The sequence below is a fragment of the Austrofundulus limnaeus genome, unplaced genomic scaffold (genome assembly GCF_001266775.1).
Source record: "Austrofundulus limnaeus strain Quisiro unplaced genomic scaffold, Austrofundulus_limnaeus-1.0 Scaffold35, whole genome shotgun sequence".
Lineage (NCBI taxonomy): Eukaryota > Metazoa > Chordata > Actinopteri > Cyprinodontiformes > Rivulidae > Austrofundulus > Austrofundulus limnaeus.
In genome coordinates, this window is record NW_013952437.1 from 1,089,689 (window position 1) to 1,101,700 (window position 12,012).

Consider the following 12,012-nt stretch of genomic DNA (forward strand, 5'->3'; position numbering starts at 1 on the left):
CAGTAGTAGTAGTAGTAGTAGTAGTAGTAGTAGTAGTAGTAGTAGTAGTAGTAGTAGTAGTAGCAGCAGCAGTAGTAGAAGTAGTAGTAGTAGTAGTAGTAGTAGTATTTGTAAATAAAATTTTACACATTTCTAAATCGCAAATGTGAGGTTGTGTGTTTTGTGTCTTTTGTCTTACCTCCCTCCTGTGTTCCCCCGTTGTCATTACGCCTCCTTTCCCTCAGCTGTTTACTTGTCATTTCATCTCATCACACACACCTGTCTATAGTTTCTAATCAGTGTTTTCATCAGCTGTTGTTCATTTCCTCATTCCCTCCGTTTGTATTTATTCTGATTCAGATCTCCACACACTCGCTGGTTCATTGTTTGCTTTATCCTGCTGTCTTGGTCTCCTTGTTGTCTCCCTGTGCTCTATGGATTTTTGTGTGTTTTGCTGCCTCGTCAGCTTTTTGGTTTTTGTTTAAATAAATAGTTTATTTTTATGAGCTCCTAGAGTCTGCCTGCTTTTGGGTTCTCCCTGCGTCGAACCCTGACAGCAAAAGTGTCAAAGATATTTGAACTTTTTATTGTTCAAACAGTGATTCATCACTCCTGCCTACTTTGTGCTGTTTTAGCCACTTTTATACCAAAATGTTCAGGTCATTCAGGAGACCGTCATTTACTGTCATTTAATCACATTTTTTTGTTCTCAAGATGTTTAAGTTTGTTTACAAATATTATTCCAAGTACATAAATTTAAAGGTTTTTGATTGCTACACAAACATTCTTCTGTTTTAAATCTGATCTTGTAATCTTGCTCTATGCTACTTTAGCCATAGCCACCGTTCTGCTATGATTTTAGCTACCRTTCTGCTACTTTCAGCTGCTACAATTCTGTCACTTTAAATAGCTTTTTGCTTGCCTWTTGCTAGTTTTAGTTTTAGCTWGCATTTTGCTACTCTTAGCAAATGTTTTACTACTTTTRCTKTTAGCTAGCATTTTGCTTTTTTAATCTTTAAGTTGGTTTTCTATTTCTCTTGCTCAKAAACTGCMTTTTTGYAGAAAATGTTTYTTTCTTGGTTTAAACTGTTTATTTTGCAAAGTGTTAATAAGATGGACAAAACGCTAGAAACACTTTAATAAAGAGTTGGAAGGTAAAAAGCAAGCGTTTGTGTTTGAAATTGATACTCAGCTAAAAAAAAGACAACCTACCCTCCATATTTTCTAGTATGTTTGGAGCAAATCCACCTTCATCGCCCACATTTGTGGCATCCTGCCCGTACTTCTTCTTGATGACGTTTTTCAGATTGTGGTAAACTTCGGCTCCAATGCGCATGGCTTCTTTAAAGGTGCTGGCACCGATGGGCAGGATCATGAACTCCTGCATGGCGAGCTTGTTGCCTGCGTGGGAGCCACCGTTGATCACATTGAAGGCCTGTTGGAGGGAGAAACAAAACCTGTGAAGACCTGATTGAGATCAAAGCAGTAAATACAGTTKGAGCGTGGTGTTTTGAAGGACTGRCATACCGGTACAGGTAAGATGACCTCTGGGTTTTCTGCCAGGTCAGCAATATGACGATACAAAGGCACTCCTTTCTCTGCAGCACCGGCTTTACAAACCGCCAGAGAAACACCCAGAATGGCATTGGCTCCAAATTTGGCTGTTCGCAGTAAACACAGTTAGATTCCAACACATACTGATCACTTGTAATAAAATTATACATATGAAATGAATTTGGATGCTCCATACTGTAACTCAAGARAATTTAAACATTCAGACAAAGAGCAGATTCTTTCKGGTGAAAAATTWAAAAYGTCTGCCAAAMTGATTGTTTCTTACATTTGTTGTTTGTGCCATCCATGTCAATCATAATCTGATCGATTCTCTCCTGTTCAACCACAGATACGTCCTGAGGAAAGYCAAGATTCACATTTGTGTAACAGTAAAGAACATCCCWAAATAAATATAAATGTGCTGCAACMAAAACAAAGCATTGAGTGCAGWYGGTGTTACCTGACCAACAAGTGCAGGTGCAATTGACGAGTTGATGTGTTCTACAGCCTGTGAGACTCCTGTAAGAAAAACAGTTAAATTCAGTCTTTGATAATGTTAAAAKCTTAAGCAAGTGATTCAATAAACCATGACGCTTTTCATGCAACTTACATGAATCAAATTATGAGTTTAGCTTTTTAAAGTCTTACTTTATTGATGTAATGCTTTGCCRTCAACTCATTATCCTTTGTGATTATTTCCAAATAATCATTTTATTTCAAATGATGAAATTTTTGGTTTTAAGTCAAGAGCTCAGTCTTTTTGGTTTGTCAAAGGGAGAAAAGGTTGATAAAAATTACAAAACAAAAGCAAGTAATAAAGAAAAAACCGGCTCGTGTTAAAAATTGTGTGTTAAAAATTAGCAAATACCTTCCTGTGTAAATGAACAATGATGCACAAACCTTTTCCGAGGTAGCGAGATTTGTCATTATCTCTGAGCTCCAGAGCTTCGTAGATTCCAGTGGAAGCACCGCTCGGTACAGCAGCTCGAAACAAGCCTGGGAATAAACAAGCAGAAGCAGAAACATGACAAAAACACTTACTTTATTTTCAGAAAACCAAAAATACAGTAGTGAAATTTTGGTTTTTACGAAGTTACATAATTTTACTTATTGATGTAAGAAAAGTTTTCAGTCAACAAGCTGAATTTCATAACKTGATTCAGTATTTTCCCTCAATTTTAATGTTTGGCATCATAAATATGTCATTTCCTGAAAGGCTCTTGTACAGATTGTTGTTTAATCAATCAACARCAGGTAGATCAAATAAAGACATGAGAAAAGTTAAGAACAAACTCATTTTTAAAGTGAAAAGATCTATACAAAGTCAATAAGTTTCACCTTCTGACATGTTTTATTTAAACTACACAATAACTAATGGAGACCCACACATAGCTGTACCTTTGTTGGTGTAAAGGTCAACCTCCACTGTGGGGTTTCCACGAGAATCAAAGATCTCTCGGGCGTGGATCTTAACGATGGACATGGTTCAACACCTGAAGACAAAACAAGTCAACTTAAACAAACAAAAAAATTACTCTTTTACAGGTTCAAAAAACAATTAAAAATACAAACATAAATCAAATAATGTTTTATCTACTAATAAAAGCACGACTGCTGTAACTTTTTTTTACTTTTCTCTTCAGCTGAAGTTCTCAAAAATATCCTGACCTGACTGGAAGCTTAGGAGAGCGGACAGGGAAGCTACTGCCCTTATTGGATTATTCCCCCTCAGCTGATGAATCACATGGGTGGCAGGATAATAAACTYAGTGCATCTGCCAGAGCATTGTTAAGCTTGTCTTTACAGTAGCTTGTAAATCTGCATTTTAGTCTATGAAAAGTTAATGCATTTAGCAACAAATGCAAGTTTGAGCTCATTTCCTTTGTTATGTTTTCCATTCACATACCCAACAATCAACTACAAAATGTAACAGTTAGTTTGTCAGCTTTTGTTTGTCTGAACTTGTTTTTAAGGGTGTGCTTGGTAAAGCATGATACCAATAAAGTGTTTTTAGGTAATAAAAGCGTGTGATTCAATTTTAGTATTTTCTGTTACATATAATGATGGTCTGTAATCAAACAGAGGCCTGCATGTCATATTAAGTGATGACTTATGTCTGATCTAATTGAGTCAAAAGTTTAAATATATTAGGTCAAACCAACCGGACCTTTGACCCACCAGCTTTAACCCAGCCAAGACCAAACAAAACAGACATTCTGGAAGTTCATCAGTTGATTTATTTAACAAACAGGGATCGTAACAGCTTGTGGATAAACCATATACAGCCACAGACTGCAACCCCCATAGGTTAAAAAAAGGTGAGCCAGTAATCAGAAGGTTAATAGTTTAACTCCTCAGACTGACAAAAATGTGGGTAAGTCCTTGTAGTGTCTTTTCTCTGGTCCCTGGTTCCGATTCGGTTCGGTTCGGCTGGGCTTTGTCAGCTGCTTGACTCTGCTCATCTGGGGTTGCTCTGCTGCTGCTGTCGGCTGGTTCGCTGCTACTTCTGGCTGCTGCGGCTGGCTGGTTCCGCTGTCGGTGGCTTCTCCTGAAGACTTGTCAATAAAACTCTAGGCTAACATTTAAATGAAGAAGAGGCTATTTCTTCAGCTTTGGACATGTTTATTCACGAGAGACATGATAGAGCTTCCACACAGCTAACATGTTACTCTAACTCTCCTGCCCTGAGAAGCGCGTGCCCCCGAGACAAGCGTGAGCATGCCTGGCTCGTTCACGTTCCTTAAAGGGCCAGTACACACCTGAAAATTCACCACATCCTCATTTATCCCATTCTGGGTCCTTGAGCAAGGCCCTCAACCCCACTAGCTTACTGCTACACATGTGTGCTCATGTGAGGTGGGAATAATGCAGAGAACTAATTTCCACACTGGATAAATAAATTACTTTTACTTTATTTTTATCAGATTGTTAAGCATCCTATTTCCACTCCCAAAACCTTGAAGTAGTCTCTGGTAAACCCTCTCAGCAGGGTTGAAGATTGTCATACGAGGATTAAAAAAAAACTGGACGCTGATTGTGAAAGTATGGGATTGCCACTGGTTGCTGACAGGTGTCACTCAGGCACCTGACTGTCAACATCTGATGAGAGCAAAAGCTCAAAACAAACATCAACAGTAGGATAAGCTGTTAGCATTAACAGACAAGATTTTCCACAATTACTGATTGTTTAAGATTTACAGTTAAACTTTAACAATAATAATCACACAGGAGCAGAAAGATTTTTTTATTTGCATTTATTTCTAACTGGACTGTATGTTTGACACTAGTTTAACATATATTTGAATAATGTGAAGTGGATTTTGATAATGAACTATTTTAATATAAACCTCTCAATGAGAAAATAAGACCACCAAGGATACACATAGGTGTTGTTGAATGTCATCGGGGTGTATCTCAGGAGTAAAAACACAAAAGTTCCCTTTAAAAGTAAACAAAAAATAATGAATATTAGGAATTATTTGTTCATCAATGCATAATGTTTCTATAGACACTTACAACGCACGTAAGAGGTGTGACACACAGCCAGCAGTATTTGATCAGTGGCAGAGGTTTGTAACCAATCATGTCCTCAATGTTTCAATAAACTAAGTGCAAAACTTTCTAAGAATTCTTATCAAAGCTTTAAAAATGAATTTAGTTGCGACATCGTGCCTCACATAATCTGCCTTTGTTCAGATGAAAAGATTGGTTTAAGCAGACATTTTTCCTGAATAATCAAGTAAACCTTTTGTTGTTGTTGTTGTTGTTGTTGTTGTTGTTGTTGTTGTTGTTGTTGTTGTTGTTGTTGTTTTAACTCATAAATAAGGTTTATTCAGTTTACACCAAGTCAAATATTTTGTTTTAACACAGCTGAAATGACAAAGTAACCTCAAACCTAGTCCCACTTCTGGATGTCAACTCAACCATTTTTTATTCATGGTTGTTTGTAGTAAAAATGCGGAAAGACGCAGACCAGAACTTGTTGGTTTATGAGTTCTTGCAGCTGCAGGCCTTAAAAGTGAGTCTTACATAACCCTATTGGTTTTCCAGGGATCATCTGGATGATGTATTATTTTATGCTTGCAAATATCTCTCTTTATTAAAGTTTTGTTTTTGTTGTTTGTTAGATTTTTTCAGCACGAACTGATCTGTTACTGATAATGTGTTCTAACTGTCTTGAAATTTTGTTTGTTTCTGTGCAGATTTAGTACCTTTTTGTAATTAGTGGTTTGAGAATAATGAAGTATATTAGATTTTTATGCTGTGCTCTTTGTACTGGTAAAAATTCTAATATGAAAAGTGTTGGATTATTACTTACTAGTAGTGCTAGGATTAGTACAGTGTAAATTCGACTCCACTCCTTACAGTTCCCGTGTAGACCAGCAGAGGGGGCAAACGTCCTCTAACAAGCAGAAGACACAATTAAAAACCGTAGAAGAAGAATTCGCTTCGGCGGAAATGAATTGGAAAAAACTTGCTCGTGCACGTTTTAATTAAATACACTTTAATTTAAAACTAATTTTTGCTGAAGCCTGCTATTTATTATAATAATGTCGGGAATACCTCCAGACACATGGCAGCCGCCCACCGTGGGTTTGGAAACTACGTGAGTTCTATTTAAATGCTAACTGTGTTAGCATTTAGCACAGCTAACTGTGTTAGCTTTTTTATTTACGTTCTCTCCCCGTTTTAATACATTATGTCTAAATGTATTTTTGCTTTGGACAGATCACTAAAAAGCTGAGCTTATACTGCTCACTTTGACACGTCTCTAATGGTTGAATTCTTGCTTTGCAGAATGGGGACATTTGTTTTGGAGCTGTACTGGAACCATGCTCCAAAAACCTGCAAGAACTTTGCAGAACTCTGCAGACGAGGCTACTACAACAACACCAGGTTCCACCGGATCATTAAAGACTTCATGGTGCAGGGGGGAGATCCTACAGGGACAGGTGGGTCACCCACTGTATATGCTTTTGTCAAGAAATAAATATTTTCAAAGTTAACTGTCATGTTTTATTTCATTGGTTATATATGAAAATCAGTATTAGAGATCAACATCTTTGCAGATATAAAACATTGGATTTCCCTAATGACATTTTAACACTTAATGTTTTTATGTACTCATTTATATTTTTGGATATTCAGACTTGTACATGCCAAAGTTACATACTAGAACAGTTCTTACAAATCCAACAACTCGTGCTGCGAAACCACAATTTATATAATAAATTATATGTTGGTTTCTTGTTCATGCCTCACCTACAGTGGTTTGCAAAAGTATTCATACCCCTTGAACTTTTCCATATTTGGTCACATTACAACCACAAACATAAATATATTTCACTGGAATTTAATGTGAAAGACCAACACAAAGTGGTATACAATTGTGAAGTGGAAGCAAAATTTTACATGAATCAAAACATTTTTTACAAATAAAAAACTGAAAAGTGCGATGTGCAAAAKTATTCAGCCCCCCTGAGTCAATACTTTGTGGAGCCACCTTTTGCTGCAATTACAGCTGCAAGTCTTTTAGGGTATGTCTCCACCAGCTTTGCACATCTAGTGACTGCAATTCTTGCCCATTCCTCCTTGCAAAACAGCTCAAGCTCAGTCAGATTGGATGGAGAGCGTTTGTGAACAGCAGTTTTGAGATCTTGCCACAAATTCTCAATTGGGTTTAGGTCTGGACTTGACTGGGCCATTCTAACACATGAATATTCTTTTTTTTAAACCACTCCATTGTAGCTTTGGCTTTATGTTTAGGGTCGTTGTCCTGCTGGAAGGTGAACCTCCGCCCCAGTCTCAAATCTTTTGCTGACTCCAACAGGTTTTCTTCCAAGATTGCCCTGTATTTGGCTCCATCCATCTTCCCATCAACTTTGACCAACTTCCCGGTCCCTGCTGAAGAGAAGCACCCCCAGAGCATGATGCTGCCACCACCATATTTGACAGTGGGGATGGTGTTTTCAGAGTGATGTGCAGTGTTCTTTCTCCGCCACACATAGCGTTTTGCATTGTGGCCAAAAAGTTCAATTTTGGTCTCGTCTGACCAAAGCACCTTCTTCCACATGTTTGCTGTGTCCTCAACATGGCTTCTGGCAAACTGCAAACGGGACTTCTTATGGTTTTCTTTTAACAATGGCTTTCTCCTTGCCACTCTTCCATAAAGACCACATTTGTGTAGTGCACGACTAATTGTTGTCCTGTGGACAGTTTCCCCCACCTGAGCTGTGGCTCTCTGCATTTCATCCAGAGTCACCATGGGCCTCTTGGCTGCCTCTCTGATCAGTGATCTCCTTGTTCGGCCTGTAAGTTTAGGTGGACGGCCTTGTCTTGGCAGGTTTACTGTGGTGCCATACTCTTTCCATTTCCGGATGATGGATTGAACAGTGCTCCGTGAGATGTTCAAAGCTTGGGAAATCTTTTTATAACCTAAGCCTGCTTTAAACTTCTCCAAAACCATATTCCTAACCTGTCTGGTGTGTTCTTTGGACTTCATGATGCTGTTTGCTCCCCAATATTCTCTTAACCAACATCTGAGGCCGTCACGGAGCAGCTGTATTTGTACTGAGATTAGATTACACACAGGTGGACCCTTTTGAGTCATTAGCAGTCATCAGGCAACTTCTGAATGCAATTGGTTGCACTCAGGGAAAAGGGGGCTGAATACTTTTGCACGTCGCACTTTTCAGTTTTTTATTTGTAAAAAATGTTTTGATTCATGTAAAATTTTGCTTCCACTTCACAATTGTATACCACTTTGTGTTGGTCTTTCACATTAAATTCCAGTGAAATATATTTATGTTTGTGGTTGTAATGTGACAAAATATGGAAAAGTTCAAGGGGTATGAATACTTTTGCAAACCACTGTAAATGTATCTGAAGTTTATGATCTTTCTTTTCTGCACAGGTCGAGGAGGCGCCTCCATTTATGGCAAACAGTTTGAAGATGAGCTGCACCCAGAGCTGAAGTTCACAGGTAATCACAGTGGTTCATAACAAAAAGGGAAACAGAGGAAAACAGTAAATATCTCATTTGGTTTCGTGTGTTTGTGTATGCAAGGAGGTGGAATTCTTGCCATGGCCAATGCTGGGCCCAACACCAATGGCAGTCAGTTCTTCCTCACACTTGGACCCACCCAGTGGCTGGACGGAAAGCACAGTATTTTTGGAAGAGTGTGTCAGGGCATCGGAGTGCTGAACCGGATTGGGATGGTGGAAACAAACAGTCAAGATCGTCCAGTGGATGATATCAAAATAATCAGAGCCATTGTACCTAATTAGACAAATGTTTACCTTCACTCATTTTTTGTACTTGTCATATACTTTTTTTAAATAAACACACRATCAATGTCTCAAGATGTCCTGACTTTATTTATTCAGATGAGTCCCATTAAGAACAATCCACAGCAAACACCACGTTCAAACATACAGGTGCTCTTAGAAGCACTTCACGATTCAAGTTTAGGCTGCAAGTTGATGACTGATTTTTATCAGTTTTATCTGTTAAACACTAAAATAAGACCCTAAAATCTAGAAACAAAATTAAAAATTTTGTCATAACAAACTGTCATGCTATGCATAAATTAGTAAGCATGACTAAAACTACGTTTAAACGAAACATACAGGTCAGGTTTGTTGCACATGAAAAGCTTCATCAGTTGTGCGTCACACTTTCATCTCCCATTCAGCTCCATCACTTCCTTTGTTAACAGGTGTGTTTGGTTGAGGTCAAAGGGCACTGCTCAGGTTGCTCTGATCTGCTGTTCATCTGGTTTTCAGGATGACAAAGCTGCTCGATTTTCTGTGGAAACAGCAGGTACTCAAAACAAAACCACAGGGTTCACTTTTTAAGCTAACTTTTATGACAGAATGCAACATTTGTTTTTCGATGTCCTGTTTGAACTCGACACCCTGACCTCTCTTGCCTCTTAACCTGGAATGAACTTTATTTTTGCAAGTTTTAATAAGAACTGTCTTGAAAGTTTGTGGTGAGATTTGGTGCTGCTATTATGTCCTTTCCTCAGGATGACATCTAAGAACTTCGGATCCCTTTTCATTAATTTTGTATGTTTATGTAAAGATTCTGAGTGAAATCAGTCCTAACTGCTGAAATAAATGACTTCTTAAGGGCTACTTTCATATATAGAAACAGAATATTATTGATTCAATCATCTTAATTCTGGGATCGCCCATATTTAACTGCTAACTTTGTCTACATTAGTTCACACTTCACCACAAAGTCACCACCTGCTAAAAGGATGAAACAGCAGCAGGATTTTGTTTTTTTTTAAAGGCGTAACGGGAGTAACAGTTACACAACATAAGGGCAACACCTAGAACCATGGCACAACTCAGCTGATCATAGTTTATCAACATGTATGAAATCATATTAGATACTCTGTGCAATGATATCTTATCAGGAGAATCATGGTAGTTTAAGGAGTAGTGAGACTTTTGAAGGAATGAAAGGTGGAGGAAGCTCAGGCAAGGTTTCAATTAGTGAAAAATATATTTGTTATTACTTTTTAAACAAATATTTTTTATCATGAGAAGAACTGGTTCAGAGAAAAGAAAAGAGAGTCACAAGACAGACAGCAGGGGTGACGTGAAGCCAGCAAACCTTCATCAGAGGCCACAGATGATAGACAACCTGTCATGTCTTCAATGTTGTCATAGAGGTCGGCACCTGTTCAAAAAAATATTTTTTCATATTTAATTTAAAGAAATAACAAGGACTTAGTATGGAACAAAAAGGAGAAAATTTAAATTACTAAAGTTTAAAATAAAAAGGTACAAATTTGATTTTTAAATAAGGAATAGACAATCAGAAAGTTGCAAATGTGGCCCAATGAAATAAAAAGAAAATGTTATGGATGACTAACAGTTTTGATGTGAAAATGTATTTTTAAAAACTCATATTGTTTGACGATTCCCTGTCTTAAAAAGATTTCCTTTTGTGAGTTATCTATTTTTGGATTATCTTTAAGAATTAAAGCAGAAAAAAATAATCTTGTAATGCTCTGATCATTTCATATTTGTGTCAATACACAATTTGTTTCATAGTACATCTTCAACAAGCATAAAATAAGAACATTTTATGGCAGCATCAGTTGCAGGCTGGAAAGCTAGAGATACATATGGACACAATTATTTTTTCATCCATCCATTTTTCTTCTGTTCGTTTCTCAAAGGGAAACCCAAACATCTCTCTCCTCAGCACCGTCTTCCAGCTCCTCCCTGAGGATCCCAAGCCAGCGAGGACACATAAGAACTAATTTTTAAAGAGGGATATCCAAAACTTGAATCAGAGTGTGCTTTAAAAAAAAGCAAATGCATTTAAAGTGATGCAAGAGCTTTTCTGTGACAACTCACCATATATCCATCCAATTGCTATGGACTGACAGACTGAAAGGAGGAGAAGAGTGTTGCCACTGCAAAATATAGAAATCAAAGGCTGGAGGAAATACAGCGCCCCCTGCAGGAAGGCAGCAGTTACTGAACATTAGGAACAAATTAACAAACTCATGAACAAATTCACTGATGACATTTTAGACTGGGACTTTTTAACAGAGCGCTTCTGTTTTGATTTTAAATAAGAAACAACACAAACCGGATATGGAGTTATTGCCACAACATGCTGTTAGGACTCACAGTTCTTACCTCTGTGACGAGAAGCAGGCCGAGAAGAAAGCAAACAGTGCAGAGACAGAGCAGCAGCAGTTCTCTGCGATGAGCTTTCCGAAGCGTAGAGGGGAACATATCTGTGACTGAAGTCATCAAACACTCCAGACTCACAAACTGCAGAGAAATAAACACAGTGTGTAGATTATCAATCTGATGCTTTTTTTTTCATCAGTTGCAACAAAGATTCTAAACTTTAGAATCTAAAACAACTATTTAACATTAAAACGTTAACGTGATTTAAAAGTAGTTTAATAGTTTGTTTTCTGCAAGTCAGATACTAACTACTCATAACTATGTAACACAATCCCAGTTTAAAACAAGACAATACTCCATTTAAGGATCCAAAACTGATCAAACATGTTGGTTGTCTCATCTGTACACTGATGACGTGATGGCAAATTCAAAGAGATGAGTCTCTTATCATACCTGCGTATCTGCGCCCAACAAGATGAGCATGATAAAGAAGCATTTAGCCCATATCTGAGGAAAAGGCATCATGGCGACTGCACGAGGATATGTAATAAATGCCAAACCAGGTCCTGAGGAAATAATAGAGCAAAATATCTTAGTTTTATGTTGGAATTCAAAAACAGTCTGAACAACTACATTTTACGTTTCTCTGTTTTTTTTATTTATACATCTGTTTTTAGATAAAGGTTTATTATATTCAATTCTAATCTTATAAGTATTGAATTTGATTATTAAACAATAATAAATACATTAGTGAAGTTTTTGCAGAAAACAATGATTAATTAGTGTTGTCTAAATAAGCTACACACACATATACAC

General features: G+C 37.5%; 3 protein-coding genes across 5 annotated transcripts in view; 1 reads left to right on the forward strand and 2 right to left on the reverse strand.

The window, feature by feature from the left end:
- Positions 1 to 4,303, reverse strand: part of eno1b (enolase 1b, (alpha)) — a 9,998-nt gene extending 5,695 nt beyond the window's left edge. The window contains exons 1-7 of one of the 2 annotated variants that reach the window (XM_014006250.1): positions 3,898 to 4,303; positions 2,932 to 3,026; positions 2,434 to 2,529; positions 1,994 to 2,052; positions 1,820 to 1,889; positions 1,507 to 1,640; positions 1,192 to 1,414 (exon numbers count right to left, since the gene is read on the reverse strand). In XM_014006250.1, the coding sequence (XP_013861704.1) occupies positions 1,192 to 1,414; positions 1,507 to 1,640; positions 1,820 to 1,889; positions 1,994 to 2,052; positions 2,434 to 2,529; positions 2,932 to 3,016 (667 nt within the window). In that variant the 5' untranslated portion in view covers positions 3,017 to 3,026; positions 3,898 to 4,303. Of the gene's footprint in view, positions 1 to 1,191; positions 1,415 to 1,506; positions 1,641 to 1,819; positions 1,890 to 1,993; positions 2,053 to 2,433; positions 2,530 to 2,931; positions 3,027 to 3,164; positions 3,234 to 3,897 lie in introns of those variants that run through there. The other variant, XM_014006251.1, reaches the window with a different exon arrangement.
- A 1,651-nt stretch (positions 4,304 to 5,954) lies between these two features.
- ppil1 (peptidylprolyl isomerase (cyclophilin)-like 1) lies at positions 5,955 to 8,895 on the forward strand. Its single transcript, XM_014006292.1, has 4 exons — positions 5,955 to 6,139; positions 6,331 to 6,485; positions 8,447 to 8,515; positions 8,600 to 8,895. Exons 1-4 carry the CDS (start codon positions 6,084 to 6,086, stop codon positions 8,818 to 8,820), a joined length of 501 nt encoding a protein of 166 aa, XP_013861746.1. The 5' UTR covers positions 5,955 to 6,083; the 3' UTR covers positions 8,821 to 8,895.
- Positions 8,896 to 8,915: 20 nt separating this feature from the next.
- slc6a11a (solute carrier family 6 member 11a) lies at positions 8,916 to 11,762 on the reverse strand (the record flags this gene model as incomplete). Of its 2 annotated transcripts, XM_014006296.1 has the most annotated exon segments (5): positions 8,916 to 9,340; positions 10,160 to 10,225; positions 10,912 to 11,014; positions 11,200 to 11,337; positions 11,650 to 11,762. In XM_014006296.1, coding segments are annotated over 5 exon segments (446 nt in total), but the record flags the coding sequence as incomplete, so codon positions are not given.
- Between the last annotated feature and the right edge of the window lie 250 nt (positions 11,763 to 12,012).